This window comes from Wickerhamiella sorbophila, assembly GCF_002251995.1.
Source record: "Wickerhamiella sorbophila strain DS02 chromosome Unknown contig1, whole genome shotgun sequence".
Lineage (NCBI taxonomy): Eukaryota > Fungi > Ascomycota > Dipodascomycetes > Dipodascales > Trichomonascaceae > Wickerhamiella > Wickerhamiella sorbophila.
Window position 1 is genome coordinate 1,982,661 of NW_020193984.1, and position 14,834 is coordinate 1,997,494.

A 14,834-nucleotide genomic window follows, 5' to 3' on the forward strand; every position below is an offset into this window, starting at 1 on the left:
AGAGGTCGAGGCAAAGCGGACGAAGATCTAGGGAGATAAATTAAATAAACTAACTTCGGACAAAGGAGCTACCGCTTCGTTTCATCATGGAACTGATGCGGTTGACAATATCTCGAGTAATTTCGGGCGTTTCGCCCTCCAAAAAGTAGTATTTGGGTCCAGCATCTTTGTAGACGAGAATCTTGAAATTCGTGCTGACTTTTGACGATTGCTTGACGCGACCTACTCTCTTGATGTGGAATTGAGTAGTTTTTTCGTTTTCGCCAACCATGCGGTCCTCGGGCGGCTGGATCCGGATGTACTCACCGTCAATTGCCAACTCGCGGCGCTGTCGGCCCAAAATCTTCATTTGCTGCCGCCGCCACACTTTGTAGTGGTGGTAGCCCAGAACATTGGCCGGCAGCCCGTCGTCGTCGTCCGTGGTACGCTGGCTGAGGCGGCGCCGAGCATCCTTGAACAGGGGTTTGGTGGGACTGACGGCCGACGGTAGAATACCCTCATCACGTTGCAGAGCTCGTCGCGGAGTCATCTCTAACGGTTGACCAGCGATCGCTGCTACGGGTTCCGAGCTGCTGATGATCCGCTTCGTCGAACCTACCCGTAAAACATACATGTCATGCTCAAGCATACGAATTTTGCAGACAGAATCAAACACCGTTTGGACAGTGCTTTTGGAGTCAACAACCTCGTCGAAAATGGCTTGCGATAGCAGCGGGTCGTATGGGTACAAGTACACGCTAACCGGTACTTCAGCAGCTGAGTTCGTGCTGCGGCTCGGCACATGTTGGGCATTCCTAGCAAACTTGTTGGGAGTGACCTGGGAATTTGCAGCAAACTCTTCGTCCGTGGCCGGCACCAACGCAAACTCATCCACGGAATAAAGCGTAATCGACCTGACTCGGTCTAATGCAGGAAAGTCTTCGTCTGGCATGCCATCATCTTCTACCAAACGCACGTTCCATCTATTCGCATCATACTCTTCTTCGGTGAGTTTTGGTTCTTGTCCGCTTTCAACGTACGAATACAGAGTGTATCCTAGTGCCATATTGACAGGACAATCCCTCCGCACTTTAACGGTGATAGGTTTTTTGGTTTTCGATGGAATATAGAACTTGAGTTCGGCTCCATCGGCACTACCAGCTGCTGCTTTGTAGTTCTTTAGCAAACTTGTAGCACCGCCATCCTGTTCTTGGAGCTGCTGGGACAGCAATGAAGCAGTAGCATGAGAGCTCTCATCGACAGACACCCTTTCCACCTCCAGTTCCCTAGTCTGCTCTTCTTCCGTGGGTTGAGGAATATCTGGAACCCCAGATAGAGGAAAGTCTGAGTGTCGACGCACAGGCATAACTGAACCCGTCAAAACTGAGCCGACTTCAGTAGGCATACCAATGATCGAGCGCTGCTTGGAGGGCCTCCGTGACGACAGCAGAGCAAGATTACTGCTTGTGCTCTTGCGAATATGCGCATGGGGTCCCTCGGTGCCATTCTGGCCATCCAGCACCGTATTTTTGAGTTGCTCTGCTGCCAAAACGATGTTCTCCTCGAGATCACTGTCGTCCTCCAACGCCAGGTCGTAGAGAGGTGTGTCGCCTGACGCGGAGTTTGAATTGTTCAATTGCAACTCTGGAAACTCTGTATCGTTCAAATCATAATCTGTGTCCGTATCTGAGTGACTTGAATGGTCGTGATCAATCTGGGGTTCGAACGGCTGGGAGAGTGGCGAGTATTTGGCGGACCTGTGGCTCGAAATCGAGCTAGAGGGAGTGCGATTTGGCGAAGAGTCGGGCTTCAGAAAGAACTTGGCCACCTGGCCCTCCTGTTTGGCCGTCTCATCTGACGGAAGATTCGTAAAGTCCGGAAACGGCGTGCTGTCGGCAACGAGCTCTTGGTCGACGAGCTGGTCCACAAGAAACGTTGCCTTCAGCCGGTCCAGTAATGCGTCCTTGTCGTACAACAGAGCCATTCAAGCGTTCATCACAGGCAAAGCCCAATCAACTTGATATCACAAACAAACTGCTTGGCCTTAGACACCTGTCTTGCTTAATACCCGTCCGGCGCGACGCCAGCTTTATACCCCCCTGCGCTGCACCTTTCTGCCCCAAACACCTAACCCTGGCTCAGGACAGGGCAGTTTTTCTAAGCGGCTGACAAAACCAACCAATCATCACCACCAATGGGCAGCGCTTACAAGATTTTCGGCCGCCAGGTCCCCGCCTACCAATTGTCGATGGCCACTTTTGGTCTCATCGGTGCTATTGTTGTTGCCGGCACCAGCGGCAAGAAGCCCGCCGAGGCCAAGCCTCCTATTGCTGCCGAGTCTTCTGACGAGGAGAAGTTCATCATGGACTATCTCAAGAAGGCCGAGGCCGAGTCCAAGTAAATGGGAAAAACCGACTATAGATACTGAGCTCTTACTGTTCTACTTGAATAAAGCTGCCTGGCTGAGCGGATCGACCTCGAGCACCTGGTCACGTTTACGCATCTGGCGTGCGGCGGCCGCTTCTGCCCGCGCCCGCGCCTGCTCTGCGGCCTGTGCCTTCTCCTGGGCCCGCACAAAGTTGGGCGACACGTACTCTTTGTTTTCGTAAATAACCGGGCCTCCGAACGAGCCCTCGAGAATAGTGATCAGCGTCATGACGAAACGGGGGCCAATCTCCACCAGCGAGAGGTCCGTCTGGTCCTGGTTGGTTGTCGCCTCCTCGGCGATCTGGAAGTTGCGCACCCACACTTTGTTGTCGACAATGCTGAAGGACATGACATGGTCCACGAACGGCTTGGACCGCCGGGCCTTGGGCGGGACACCAAATGTGTGCACGAGCATTTCCTTGACCAGCTGGTTGTGAGGCGTCTCGTCAAAGCCGTTGTCGAACGAGAGGATTGGTCGCGATCCCTTCAGACAGTTTCCAGTGAAATTGAGCTCGTCCATAGTGTGAATATTCTGCAGATGAAACTTGAGCGTGGGCCCATTGGGTGCCTTCGACATCCACATGTACAGATCCTGGTGCTTGCGTGCCTCGAAATACAGCACATTGTTGCAGTTATACATTTCTGCAATCTCATTAAGGTGATACAGCTGCGACTTTGTGTCGAACTTGGGCTCCTTGCGCACATGAGGCAGAAGTTGCGATAGATCAGAAACAAGGTGGCGGTGCCGGAACGTCACACCCCGAGACGTGATCAGCAGAACGCGCTGCCGATTCTTGAACTCGGACTTGCTTTTGCTCTGCTCCGAGTCCTTGGTTAAAGTCTTGTAAATGGCAGACATTAAGGCAGATGGAAGATTTAAATTTTTTTTTTGTCAGCGATATATCCCAAGCCTGATCTGGGGAGGGACGATCTCGGGCGTGGGGCGGAAATATTTTCAACTAGACGGTCAGTAGATAAATATAGCGTGCAATTGAGGCGTAGTTAGCAGAAGCGTGGTATACATACTGGCTCTTTCGCAGCCGCACCTCGTTCCATCTTCCCTGCTTACCATATGTCGACCAAGGAGATAATAGCTGCGATCAATGATCGCAAGTATCCCCAGGCCAGGCAGATGATTGAGAAGCAGATTCAGGCGCAGCCGAAGAACAGCGGTTTCGTGAGCATGCTGTGCTTTGTGGAGTTCAAGCAACACAATCGCGAGGCGGCTATCGAGGCGGCCAAGTCGGCTATCGCCTTGGGGATCAGTAATGTGCCCATTCTCAACTCTTTCATATGCCCTGTCTTGTCTGCGTACGGCGAAAAGGCTCTAATGAACCAGGCATTCGAGGCAGCGACTCGAAGAGAACCTGCTACCCGGCAAACTGCCGAGCTGTGGTCCGAGTATGGCTTTGACCTATCGTATACCAAGGCGATTCTGCGTGCCCAGACTGCACTGAATAAAGTTGCTTCGTCCAAGGAAGCGGTATTATCGTGCTGCTTGTTCATGGCTCTTGAACGGAAGGCTATGAACCCAGCAGACCCTGAATTCAAGCTGTACCCTATGCTTGCATGCCGTCTTTTGGATAAGGCTCGCCCCATTACCGCGCCCCAGCATGCCTATGTTGAGGCGTTGGTTCTCGAAATGACCTCAAAAGAAAAAATGGCAGAGTATCTTTTGTCCCCGGCAGTTCGGGCCTATGACTCGCTGGATCTGGATGTCATGCTGTTAAACAATCTGTTGGAGCTGGAAAACTGGTCAGAAATATTTGCTTATGCGCAAATGCAACTGTCTCAGCTGGACAGCTTTAATTACTGGCAGGCTCTTGTCAAGGCGTCTGTGAAGCTCGGCAAAACCGAAGAGTTTAAGCAGTTTGCTCAAGGTTTCAAGGGTCACAATGTCTGTATTGCCAACATTGACTTTGCAATAGAGCAAAATATGGATCCTCTGCCTGCTGTTCAAACTTTCTGGGAGAAAATGGGAACCAAAGCCTCTGCTCCACAGTTCATTGAGCCGTACTTGACTCAGTCGGTGATCGACTTTCTCTCTACGGTTTCCGCCCGCTCATTTACAGAAACGGTCAACATTGTCAAAATCAACTACAAATGGACCAAGCAAGCAGATGTTGCTGCGCTCGTGAAACTCTACAATGCGAACCTGGATCAACTCCCAGCAGAAAAAACCGACTACTTTATTGGCGATGACCTGCTTCTGGTGGCTGCTGTACATATCTTAGGCGGAACTGATTCTGATCGCTTCTACAAGGCTGCTTTGCTTCTCGAGACCGCCCAAGCAAATGACCCTCATCAGTTTTATGTTCGCCTGTGGCTCGTTCGAATCTACCGGTACCTTGGGGCGTTTGAGAAGGCCAAGGACCACTTTGATGCACTGAGAATTCGACATCTACAACACGAATCACTTGGGTTTCTATTGACTACGCGGGCCGGCTCTCTGAGCCCTAATCGTGCGATCACTCGGCATGCAATCGACATTCATTCCAAAGCCAATCTTACGGGAACCTACGCTCAATCAGCGCTGGGTAAAGGTTCGTTCACCCAAATACCAGGAATGCTTGACTTGGCAGAGAAACTCAGACTCAGCCTGAGTCGCATTCTTGTAGAGTTTGAAGCCCTCAAGACAGAACGGGTGCTGAAGGGCACTGTCAGCTTGTCTGATGTGTTCAATCGCGCTTCAGAATACATCGATAACCGTGACTTTAAAACTTCTTTCGACCCTTGTGGTGTTGCCAGCCACTATTGCGAAACAGGCCCCCGACAGGGTACAGAGTGGGTTGAAGCACAAATTGCCAAGGAAAAAGTGTATCTCGGCGTGTTGAGAGGTAACACTACACAAACTCCTGTCTCGAGCCTGTCTTCTGAGCTCACTGATCAAGAAAAATGGAATATCGAGGTAGTCAATTCGCTAGGCCGTGGAGACTTCCAATGGCTGGCTCCTCCCGTGAACGGAGACGAACTATCATGGGAAATCTTCCATACGGGTTATACACTATGTGAGACCTGCAAAGTTGTGGAAGACGTGTTTGCCAAACAGAAAACAAATGCACCTCCTCAGCTAAAACAGGCCAAAAAAGAACTACTGGAGGTGATCTCCACTATACAAAAGGCTGTCCAGCAGCAAAAGTATGCTAAAAATGTGGCTAAATGGGCAAGCTCGTTGGGAATCAAACAGGCAGACCGGGTTCTGGGCAGTATCCAGCAAAGCCAACTACGGTCTTTGAGCCAGCTGATCAACGCGCTGAATTGAGCATCTCGGCCATCTCCCGCGTCCTCTTAAGTCCATCCGACACCAAATATCTAATCTTCGTAGGGTCTTCTTCGTTTTTGTGTGCGTCAAACTCAGATCGAGCCCACTTGAGCAGCTCGTCGCGCTGAGACTTGTGTGGGGCCTTGAAAGCGGTCCGACAAATGAACCGCCACAAAAGCCTGGCCTTTGCTGTCTCTGTAAACTGAGTTAGTGCTGCCAAGGTCTCGATAAAAACCACTTACATATTGCAGACTGCGAAATTTTGGTTTTGCCATTGTAAGCAGTTGAAAACCCAATTGACCTGCTAAACGGTCAAGACGGGTCCACCGGTTGAAAAATAGACACTTGGATCTCGGTAAGATACAGTAGCTATCCAAAAGTAGGCTGAAACTCTAAGCTGCGGGGTTTTTTATTACCCCATTCGTTGCCAATCCTTTCGAACTTAGTAATTTTAACAAGACGCCCGTATAAATAACCTACCAAGATACTCGCATCTTTGACCATACCTATGTTCATCTGTATTCCAATTCCATTAGACCCATTCATCCGACTCTTCCAATGGCTATTCCGGCCCTGTCACCGCAACGGCGCCTAGTTACCTGCTGCTTGGTTGCTAAGAGCATAGCAAGATAGCAGGGAAGCAGCATACGCCACACGGGCGAGGTGTTCAAAAAAAAAAAGTATTCATGTACAATATACAAAGATTAACGTTTAACCCAGGTGTATGCCTTACGAGCCTTTGCAAGACCAGGCTTCTTACGCTCCTTCTCGCGGAGATCGCGCTTGACGCAGCCTGCGTGTCTCAACCGAGGACCGAGTAATGGGTTCTGGATACGCAGAGCTTTGCCCAATCCGTGCGCAACCGCGTCGGCCTGGCCAGTGATACCGCCGCCCTGCACAGTTGCAAAGACGTTGTACTTGCCAACGCCTTCAACGACTTCCAGAGGATAGACGATGCGACGGCGGTAGATTTCGTTGACAAAAGTCTCGGTAAGAGGCTTGCCATTAACGAGGATCTGACCGACTGTTCCCTCGCGAGCCTCTGCGACCATAACTCTGGCCGAGGAGGTTTTGCGATGGCCAACCGCGACCGCGCGACCCTGCTGATCCAGCTTGAGTTTGTTGATCAGCGAAAAAGTGCCAGACTGCTGGTTTTCACTCTTGAGCTTGGCCAACAGATCCTCGACCTCAATGGGCATAACCTGCGGATCAATATTGTTCAGTCGGTTGGCCAGCTTGATAAACTGCTTGTACTGCGTGGGTCTCAAACGCATAGCACCCACTCGGGAGCGGTAGTCCTCGAAAGAAAGCCATGTGGAGGTCGTGTTTTTGGTTTGAACAGTAGGCAGGTTGATATAAGTTTGGATGAGCTCGTTCAGACGACGCATAACCTCCTCGTGCGGCGGGTTCATCATATAAAAAGCACGGTCGCGGGGAACTACTCGCAAGCGGGCCAAATCAGGCCGCAGGTGAGCACTGTCGCCGTAGTTGACGGTGTCTTCGGCCAGATTGCCCTTGGACGAGCGCGCACTGCTACGCTCCTCAAGCTCGCGCGCAGTGTCGTTGATACGGTGCTCCAGCACAGACATGCCGCTGTTCTGAGCAACATATCGAACCGGAATCCGCGGCGCTAGCCGGGCTAACGCCAGTCCCCGATATAATTTAAACATGCGAAATTTCAGCTGACAAACTCTGGAGGTGCTGAGAGGTTTTTGTGCTGGGGTTTTTATACCCTCGACAACACCCCTGGCGAAAAGTTGGAGATTTTGCGGAGGTCTTTTCTATTTAAATTTGTTTAGTGTCTTGAAACCATAGTCCCGATCTCATAACCTTGCTAGGAACAGCCTGCTAGTTGCTGACTACCTACTATGAAATACGTTATCGAGCACATGGAAGAGGGGTTTTCCTCGTGGGTCCGGCTGGAGTACCGGGCCATTTCCAAGGAAGTGGGCTCGTCTGGCTTGTTCCTGACATCCATCAAGCCATCTGTGCAGGTTCCTGAAGAGATCGCCTCAGTCTGCACAACCACGCCGCTGGACGTTACCCAACTCAAGGAGCTGGACGCCAATTTCGACGTTTCCAAGGTCTGCCTTCTCGATCCGTCTGCTGAGCAGGAGCTTGTGCCTGAAGACGCCAAAAAGTTTGACTACTTTTTGTTTGGAGGCATTCTCGGCGACCATCCGCCTCGCGATCGCACTGGAGAGCTTCGTAAACTAGGCTTTGTGGGCCGCCATCTCGGAAAGACACAGATGACTACCGACACTGCTGTTCGGGTCACTCAGAGAGTCATTGAAAACGGACAGAAACTCGACGAGATCCCGTACGTCGATTTCCCTGAGCTACGATTCAACAAGCACGAGTCCACCGAAATGCCCTTCCGCTACATCAAAAACGACAAGGGCGAGCCCATCATGCCCGAGGGTATGTTTGAATTAATTAAGCAGGACTCCGAAAAGTCTCTAGAAGATATGTTATAGTTAAGAAGCTGCTAGGTCTTCATCGTTTGATTCTTCACGAATCATTGGCTCTTTGGCCACAGGCACATCGAGGATCTCCTTCATGATAAAACTAGCCAGGTCGTAGTTGTCAAAGTACATCGTGTGGCCTGCGATTGCTAGAACCAGTGAAATGTCCATACTCTCTGGGATGGCGAAATCAAGGCGGTGGTGTCGGTTAAACGCCGCCAGATCGCGCTTCAGCCGCTCGTCCATAGCTGGATCAACCTGCTGGGTTTTGGTTTCCTGTTCGGGTGTTTCAGTTGCTTTTGTATCGGCAATCTGATTCCACAGCACAGTGGCCCCCTTGGTGATGGACAACCCCAACGCTGTGAGATCTTCGGTAAAGTCTTTGATCTGGGTAATCATACCGTTGGCAGGAAGAGATTGCGGCTTGACATCGACAGTGGCCTTGTTAACCAGCGGCTCGATCCGCGAGCCAATGGGATCGGAAGCTCGGAAAATGTTGTACATGTTTTTGACTCTGCATCCTTCTTTTGTGAAGGGCTTTCCTGTGAGAAACTGTAAACATCCCACGGGGCTGCCGAGGAAAAAGACGTTGTCGACCTCAAAATTCAGCTTGTACTCGGATCGAAGCAGATTGTTGGCAATGACACTGCCAAGAGAGTGGCCAGCTATTGAAACCTTGGGGTTTTCGGCAAAATCGGGATTGTTTTCACAGAAGGTTTTGTACACTCGATTCAGTTCGCTGGCCGTTGCCGAAAGCATTGTATCCTGGTACTCTTTATGAGTATACATGACATAGTCCAACGCGACGTCAGCCAGCAGGTTGTCTTTGGCCATGAGCTGTGACACCGTGAGTCCCTTTAGCTGTGGATCTAGGTTCTTTGATTGATTGGGAATCAGGTGTCTCCAAAGGATAGGCAAAACCTGGATGCCGTGGTTCGTTTCAGACGCACTCGCCAGCTTGAGGGATTCGTCTTTGGCGTGGATCTGCTTCATTAGGTCCCTAAACTCGTTGGTGTCTTTGACAAAGTTAACAAACTCGTACCGAATACCAAGTTGCTGGCCCACGCCGTGAATAGCCAGGATCAAATGCTTGATCGGGCGATTCGTGGTGCCGGTGGCTCCTGGGTGCGGCATATTGTCCTCCATTTTCTTTTTGCCAATCGTTGGGCTCGCTGTAGATTTTTCCTTGGCCTTTTCGTTGCGGTAGCCTCGCACAATGCTGTAGTTGCGGGGCAATTGGAGCGACTTGATCATATTCGCCCAGCTGTCGTCGTGCGACATTGTTCCGGTAATTTGGTCCCCGGTTCTTTTCAAATTGATCTTTTGGCCCTGTTTCAGCACAAAATCCGTCTTGCCAGCCTGGTAATTTTCTTCAAGCTCTTCCGCTAACCCTTCGGCAATAGGCGTGAGTTTGGACGTGCCCTGGTGAAACCACGTTCCTCTCAAAACTTTAAAAGTGGGACCCTCCCAGTAGGTTGACGTATAGTGTCTGTCTTCAATGTTCACTTTAAACAACCCGTCGGTTTGAATGGTGCACTCTTTGCTGCCCAGCACGAAGGCGTTCTCCAGGCGATTGGAGTCCTCTAGTGCAAACGGCTCATAGCCGCCCGGCTGCTCTTTGGGAACATACCTAAACTGGGCCGGCTTAGCCACTGGCGCGGTAGTAGACCGAAACCATCGAGTCTTGCCGGAAAACAAGCGAATCCCACGCATCAGTAATCCGGCGTAATGCGGGCGGCCCGGACACGCGCTGTTGACACGACCAAGGGAAAAAAGAAAAAAAAAAATTTATGCATTATCAGGTCAATATATAACACTACTCAACAAGGATTGATGCGATAATTGGGAGGGCAAGCCACCGTGCCGGCGTCTAATTCTTGAGCGAGTGACTGTCCAGCTTGGGATGGTCAACAGTTGATTCGTAGGGCTGAGGCTCTACGTCTTCCTCCTCTACAATCAGGCGCAGTCGGTGAGAAATGGGCAGTTTGGGAACAACGCCAACCATACAAATGGCCAGATTAAGCACAAATAGATAGAGGTCGTAGTGAGCAAAGTGGGTGGAAACCAAAAACAGCCCCACGGGCACGGCCATGAAGAACTTCTTTGCCGGCGTGTACTGGTCGCCATCGTCCATTTGCTCCCACATGGTTAAGTCGTCGAAAGCGCCGGCAAACGCCTCAAAGGGAACGCCCTTCACGTAGTGGAACATGATGTAGAAGCCAAACACGTACGTCGCGTTGGTCAACGTCCACACCAGCTCTGAGGAAAACGCAGGCAATGCGTCGTATACCATGAGCAGCAGCCCAATGATCACAATGTGGATGAGCCAAGCCCCCTTGTGGTGGATCCAGCTCACGTTCGGGTTTGGAGAAGAGAACTGATCGTTTTGTACGTCTTGTGTGTCTTGTTTGAGGTGTCCTAGAATACTCGCAGAGCGTCTCCGCCGCGGTGGCGTCTCTGGCGTCGTCAACGCCGTAGTGCTCGTCATGAGGGCAAGTCACAGGCACTCGAATGAAGAGGCTGAATAAGCGCCACCCATGTTCTGATATAGGCAATTTAGAAAAGTACAAAAATAAAAGCAGCATCGAGAGGCGAAGCCGAGGGCGTTTTCTACTTCAATTGGGTCTGCACTGCCTGGCTGATCTTCTCGTGCGCGGCCTTGAACGCGGGCCGCGCGTGCATCGCCTCATACCACTTGATAATATTGTCGTAGTCCTTCAGGTAGTGGGGGGTGAATTTATGCATCAGGTAGATATTGGTTTCGTACATGACGTCTGCCACGGTGAAGCGGCCGTTGCAGCAGAACCCGTTGTTTTCGCCGATTTGCTGGTCAAGCAGGCTGAGCCATCTATGCAGCTCGGGGCCAGCCCAGCGGGACTCGATCACGCCAAGCAGCTTGCCCAGCACAAACGAGACGCCCATTGGGACGCTCTGGCGGGCCCGCACATTGCCAATGACCATAGACACCGCGGTCATAAAGTTTGCTTCGGCGGAGTACAGGCCGTACTTGATGGCGAGCAGGCCCTTTTTGTCGTCGGCCCACAGGTCCGCGGTCTTTCGGTATTTTTCTCCGAAATACTCCATAACCAGACCGCTTTCGGCCACAACCGTGCCATCGCTGTCGGTGACCACTGGCGACTTGCCGGCGGGGTGGACCTTTTTCAGTGCCGGGTCTGCCTTGAACGTGAACGAGTCGAACTGGTACATTTTGATTTCGTAGGGCACCCCGAGCTCCTCCATAAGCCACACTGCGCGGTTTCCGCGGGAATTTTCAAGATGGTGAACTACAATTCGTTGAGACATTGGTGGAACAGCCTGTCCTGCACCCGTCCTGGGCTTATATGCCAACCTTGTAGCCCCGCAAACGGTGCAGGGCACGGGTTGGAGGAGTGTCTATTGTCCGATAGCAGCTTTCCAATAATTTAGGTAGTTGGAATACAGCGTAAACGAGCTGGCTAATATCCCTGGCCGCACAAGTCAATCCAAAACGCAGAGCACGCTGTCAACGTCTCGAAATAAGCACTATTCTGTAATGATCTTCCCTGTCGCGGGACGGCCCCTGCCCTTGCCGTTCGGTCGCCTCGACGGGCACGCTGGTTGGCCAGACAACCGAGGATAACAAAACGCTTGTGATTCTTACCTTATCACGTCCACCCCCTAAAGTCCACAGGAAAAAAAAATCCCAACGCCGTCGGCAGGTTGCTTTTTCGCGTTTTTTTCTGGCACGTCCAAGCACCGGTGCAATGGCTGGCACAGACGAGGTATCAGATCCGAATGCGGCCTCTTCGGACGCCGTCGATGCAGGCGGGTATATCCCCGAGGCCCCCATGCATACCTCAACTCAAGACCTCATTGATTTTCAGCGAAAACAGCGCTTGGAGGTTCTCAGACACACTATAAAGCAGGTGGACAGAAACGGGGCACCCAGATACCGATCGGCAACAGATTATTTCGATGTTTTCACTGCAGAACCTTGGGCGGCAGTGCAGCCCACGTCGCCCCCGCGTCCGCGGCCTCAAATCGCCCAAATCCGCACGCCGTCGCCTCGGCCGGTGAGCGACCATTTGCCACGGCCATTTCTTGTGCACACCCCGCCTTTGAATGCGGCTCGTTTACGTTCTTCGCCACGAACTCCCCATACCCACCACCGCATTGATACCAAGCGGGTCCATGATGTTTTAGACAAAATCCGCGGGGTGGATCGCATTGCGGAAGTGAGACGGGGCCTAGGCCCGCCTGCTTCTAATGTTGCTCCCGCCTCTGTTCCTCCACAGGCTCCTCCGCCAGCTCCTGTAGCGGCTCCCGTGGCGGCCCAGGTGTCTACCACTACATCAGCCGAGACGCTGGATCCCTCCCCAGTTTTCCACGAACTGCCGCCGTCTACCCCACAATCCATCACCAAAACTGTTAATGATTCACGAACTATTTATTCTTCTCCCTATCTGCGGACCCCCCAAAATAAACAAATGGGAATAGTCAGTGCTCCGGCAACCCTACGACGACCAAAGCGGCGCCTTAGCGAGGCCTCTGAACCTCCGCCCAAACGAAACGCTCCCGAAACACCATGGCACCTCGACGACTCGCCGAGTCTCGTGTACGGTGCACCGGTCACTCCTCCCCAATGGACAAGAATACAATGGCAGTATTTGTCGGTTCTGGCCAACCTGATCCCCGAGCTCGACCAAGGCAGCTTGGAAGACGTCAAGACGTTTATCGACACCAGCCTGCCCCAGTGGCTTGTAAAGGAGTTCCACCCCTTTCGTGAAGAGCTGCCCAGCCGCTTGATGGCTCTAGTCAAGTGGAATCGCACTGCAAAGCCTGGTGCCTCTGACAACCTTGCCCTTACCCGAGAGGTCTGGGACCAAGTTCGCGGCTTGATGACCAAACTGCTACCGTCTTCTAATGATTAGAGTCCGCCAGGGCGACTCGGCAAAGGATGTGTGCGAGCGGGCGTGCAGGGTTTTCCGCGCCGAAAACAAGGTCACGCTGGAAAACGCAGACGACTACGCCCAGAAACTGGTCTCTGTGGCCGAGCTCGTCAAGCGCAGCATGGCCCCGGCAAAATTGCACCAGTACAACAAGCTCGAGGTCGCGCGGCAGGTGTATGCTCCTCAGGACGAGTTCCAGCTGGACAAACAGAAGATCCAGTACCGCGTCCCTAAGCTCACCATCTGCATCTCCTCCACTCCGCTGGATCTGGGCTCCGACTGGACCGGCCAGTAATTTATTTATTAGCGTAGTTTCTTTTCAGTTTTTTCTTCCTTAGACCATCAAACGGGGCCCGGCGGCCCTGAACAAGTCAAGCGAAATCACCAACCTGGACGTTGCTGACATGGCTGATCGGACTCCAATTGTGCATTCGTCGACGGTGCCGGGTGGCGTGACGCAGCTGCGGTCGGCGAGCAGCCAGGCTAGTCTGGTCGAGTCTGCGCGGAAGGGCGCCATCTACGAACGCAGTCTGCAGCGGAAGCGCGGCGAGGTCAGCGAGAGCGTGATGGCGCTGGTGATTTGCGAGGCCGTCCAGTACCTCCAGAAGCAGGCCAAGGGCATTGCGGACCTCGAGGACCGGCTGAACCGCCTGGGCTACCACATGGGCCAGCGAGTGCTTGAACTCATCACGCTGCGGGAAGGAAAATCTGCCAAACGCGAAACCAAGGTGCTGGGCATCTTGCAATTCATCCACACCATGGTGTGGAGAACGCTGTTCGGGCGCCCCGCAGACGCCCTGGAGCGCAGCACGGAGGATACCAACCAGTACATGATTATAGACAACGACCCGCTCATTACGCGGTTCATCAGCGTGCCCAAGGACATGGCGCAGCTCAACTGCGCAGCGTTTGCCGCAGGGATCATCGAAGCGGTGCTGGACGCCAGTTTGTTCACTGCAAAAGTCACCGCCCACACAATGGGCACGCCGCAGACCCCGGACAAAACCGTCTACCTGGTTCAGTTCGAATCGCTCCGCTAGCTACCTACTTTTAAAGCCCCCATCTCCAAGCCGTCCACTAGCAGGTCGTCTTGGTCGTCGGGAATGTTGTCAATAAGACTATCGTCGAGTACCTTTTTCATAGAGTATGCATCCTCGTTGTCCGCATAGTATCCGGCAGATACTTCGAGCACCTCAAAGCCCAGGGTGTTTTTGTACAGGTGCAGAGCAGCCTTGTTGGATTCGCGCACATGCAACGACACCAGCTCGGCCCCGTAGCTTTCTCGCATCGATCTCAGGCTCTGCTTGAGCAGGGCGCCGGCGATCCCGAGCTTACGGTACGTTCTATTCACCGACACTGATGTGATGTGCGCGCTGGGCGGCGAGTTTGGGGGAAGCTCCTGGTTGTCGTCCTCCATCTTGGTCAACACATATCCCACAATGCGCTCCTGACCGCCGGAAGTCATTGTGGCAACATACGACCCCTGTGGCCACGAAATCGCATGGTACAACAGGTACTTTAGACTGTAATTTTCCGGCAGATTCGCCAAGTTCGCCTGCTGGATCTCCTGAAAGTCCCGAGTCGTTGCCTGACGGATAGAGAACATGTGTAAGCGGAGAGTCGCAGGCAGAACAGATATGGCCGGGGCCTGGAGGGGAGAAAGAAGGTGAAATTTTAGCTATAAACCGCAGAAACCACCTGTTGGGCGGCTCCTGGATGATTTTGGGCCAAGTTGTCTCAGATCGTTCTCGAACCTTCTGCGGCTCATTATAA

The 14,834-nt window shown here is 52.5% G+C and overlaps 12 protein-coding genes across 12 annotated transcripts; 5 read left to right on the top strand and 7 right to left on the bottom strand.

The window, feature by feature from the left end:
* Positions 1-49: 49 nt before the first annotated feature.
* On the bottom strand, positions 50-1,963 carry B9G98_01227 (Target of rapamycin complex 2 subunit sin1; the record flags this gene model as incomplete). The annotated part of the gene is made up of 1 exon (XM_024807785.1): positions 50-1,963. One exon carries the CDS (start codon positions 1,961-1,963, stop codon positions 50-52), a length of 1,914 nt encoding a protein of 637 aa, XP_024663553.1.
* Positions 1,964-2,173: 210 nt separating this feature from the next.
* On the top strand, positions 2,174-2,380 carry B9G98_01228 (hypothetical protein; the record flags this gene model as incomplete). The annotated part of the gene is made up of 1 exon (XM_024807786.1): positions 2,174-2,380. One exon carries the CDS (start codon positions 2,174-2,176, stop codon positions 2,378-2,380), a length of 207 nt encoding a protein of 68 aa, XP_024663554.1.
* A 39-nt stretch (positions 2,381-2,419) lies between these two features.
* Positions 2,420-3,265, bottom strand: B9G98_01229 (Ribosome biogenesis protein BRX1; the record flags this gene model as incomplete). Its single annotated transcript, XM_024807787.1, has 1 exon — positions 2,420-3,265. One exon carries the CDS (start codon positions 3,263-3,265, stop codon positions 2,420-2,422), a length of 846 nt encoding a protein of 281 aa, XP_024663555.1.
* Positions 3,266-3,478: 213 nt separating this feature from the next.
* Positions 3,479-5,668, top strand: B9G98_01230 (hypothetical protein; the record flags this gene model as incomplete). The annotated part of the gene is made up of 1 exon (XM_024807788.1): positions 3,479-5,668. The coding sequence occupies one exon, from the start codon at positions 3,479-3,481 to the stop codon at positions 5,666-5,668; it is 2,190 nt and encodes a 729-aa protein (XP_024663556.1).
* A 704-nt stretch (positions 5,669-6,372) lies between these two features.
* B9G98_01231 (37S ribosomal protein S9, mitochondrial) lies at positions 6,373-7,338 on the bottom strand (the record flags this gene model as incomplete). The annotated part of the gene is made up of 1 exon (XM_024807789.1): positions 6,373-7,338. The coding sequence occupies one exon, from the start codon at positions 7,336-7,338 to the stop codon at positions 6,373-6,375; it is 966 nt and encodes a 321-aa protein (XP_024663557.1).
* Positions 7,339-7,536: 198 nt separating this feature from the next.
* B9G98_01232 (Protein arginine N-methyltransferase SFM1) lies at positions 7,537-8,145 on the top strand (the record flags this gene model as incomplete). Its single annotated transcript, XM_024807790.1, has 1 exon — positions 7,537-8,145. One exon carries the CDS (start codon positions 7,537-7,539, stop codon positions 8,143-8,145), a length of 609 nt encoding a protein of 202 aa, XP_024663558.1.
* On the bottom strand, positions 8,146-9,846 carry B9G98_01233 (putative phospholipase C20G8.02, mitochondrial; the record flags this gene model as incomplete). Its single annotated transcript, XM_024807791.1, has 1 exon — positions 8,146-9,846. The coding sequence occupies one exon, from the start codon at positions 9,844-9,846 to the stop codon at positions 8,146-8,148; it is 1,701 nt and encodes a 566-aa protein (XP_024663559.1).
* Positions 9,847-10,003: 157 nt separating this feature from the next.
* On the bottom strand, positions 10,004-10,621 carry B9G98_01234 (Protein ORM2; the record flags this gene model as incomplete). Its single annotated transcript, XM_024807792.1, has 1 exon — positions 10,004-10,621. One exon carries the CDS (start codon positions 10,619-10,621, stop codon positions 10,004-10,006), a length of 618 nt encoding a protein of 205 aa, XP_024663560.1.
* A 122-nt stretch (positions 10,622-10,743) lies between these two features.
* On the bottom strand, positions 10,744-11,436 carry B9G98_01235 (Glutathione S-transferase 3; the record flags this gene model as incomplete). Its single annotated transcript, XM_024807793.1, has 1 exon — positions 10,744-11,436. The coding sequence occupies one exon, from the start codon at positions 11,434-11,436 to the stop codon at positions 10,744-10,746; it is 693 nt and encodes a 230-aa protein (XP_024663561.1).
* A 651-nt stretch (positions 11,437-12,087) lies between these two features.
* Positions 12,088-13,356, top strand: B9G98_01236 (hypothetical protein; the record flags this gene model as incomplete). Its single annotated transcript, XM_024807794.1, has 3 exons — positions 12,088-12,116; positions 12,191-13,027; positions 13,092-13,356. 3 exons carry the CDS (start codon positions 12,088-12,090, stop codon positions 13,354-13,356), a joined length of 1,131 nt encoding a protein of 376 aa, XP_024663562.1.
* A 109-nt stretch (positions 13,357-13,465) lies between these two features.
* On the top strand, positions 13,466-14,101 carry B9G98_01237 (Transport protein particle subunit trs31; the record flags this gene model as incomplete). Its single annotated transcript, XM_024807795.1, has 1 exon — positions 13,466-14,101. The coding sequence occupies one exon, from the start codon at positions 13,466-13,468 to the stop codon at positions 14,099-14,101; it is 636 nt and encodes a 211-aa protein (XP_024663563.1).
* A 4-nt stretch (positions 14,102-14,105) lies between these two features.
* On the bottom strand, positions 14,106-14,667 carry B9G98_01238 (N-terminal acetyltransferase A complex catalytic subunit ARD1; the record flags this gene model as incomplete). Its single annotated transcript, XM_024807796.1, has 2 exons — positions 14,106-14,108; positions 14,140-14,667. 2 exons carry the CDS (start codon positions 14,665-14,667, stop codon positions 14,106-14,108), a joined length of 531 nt encoding a protein of 176 aa, XP_024663564.1.
* Positions 14,668-14,834: the final 167 nt, after the last annotated feature.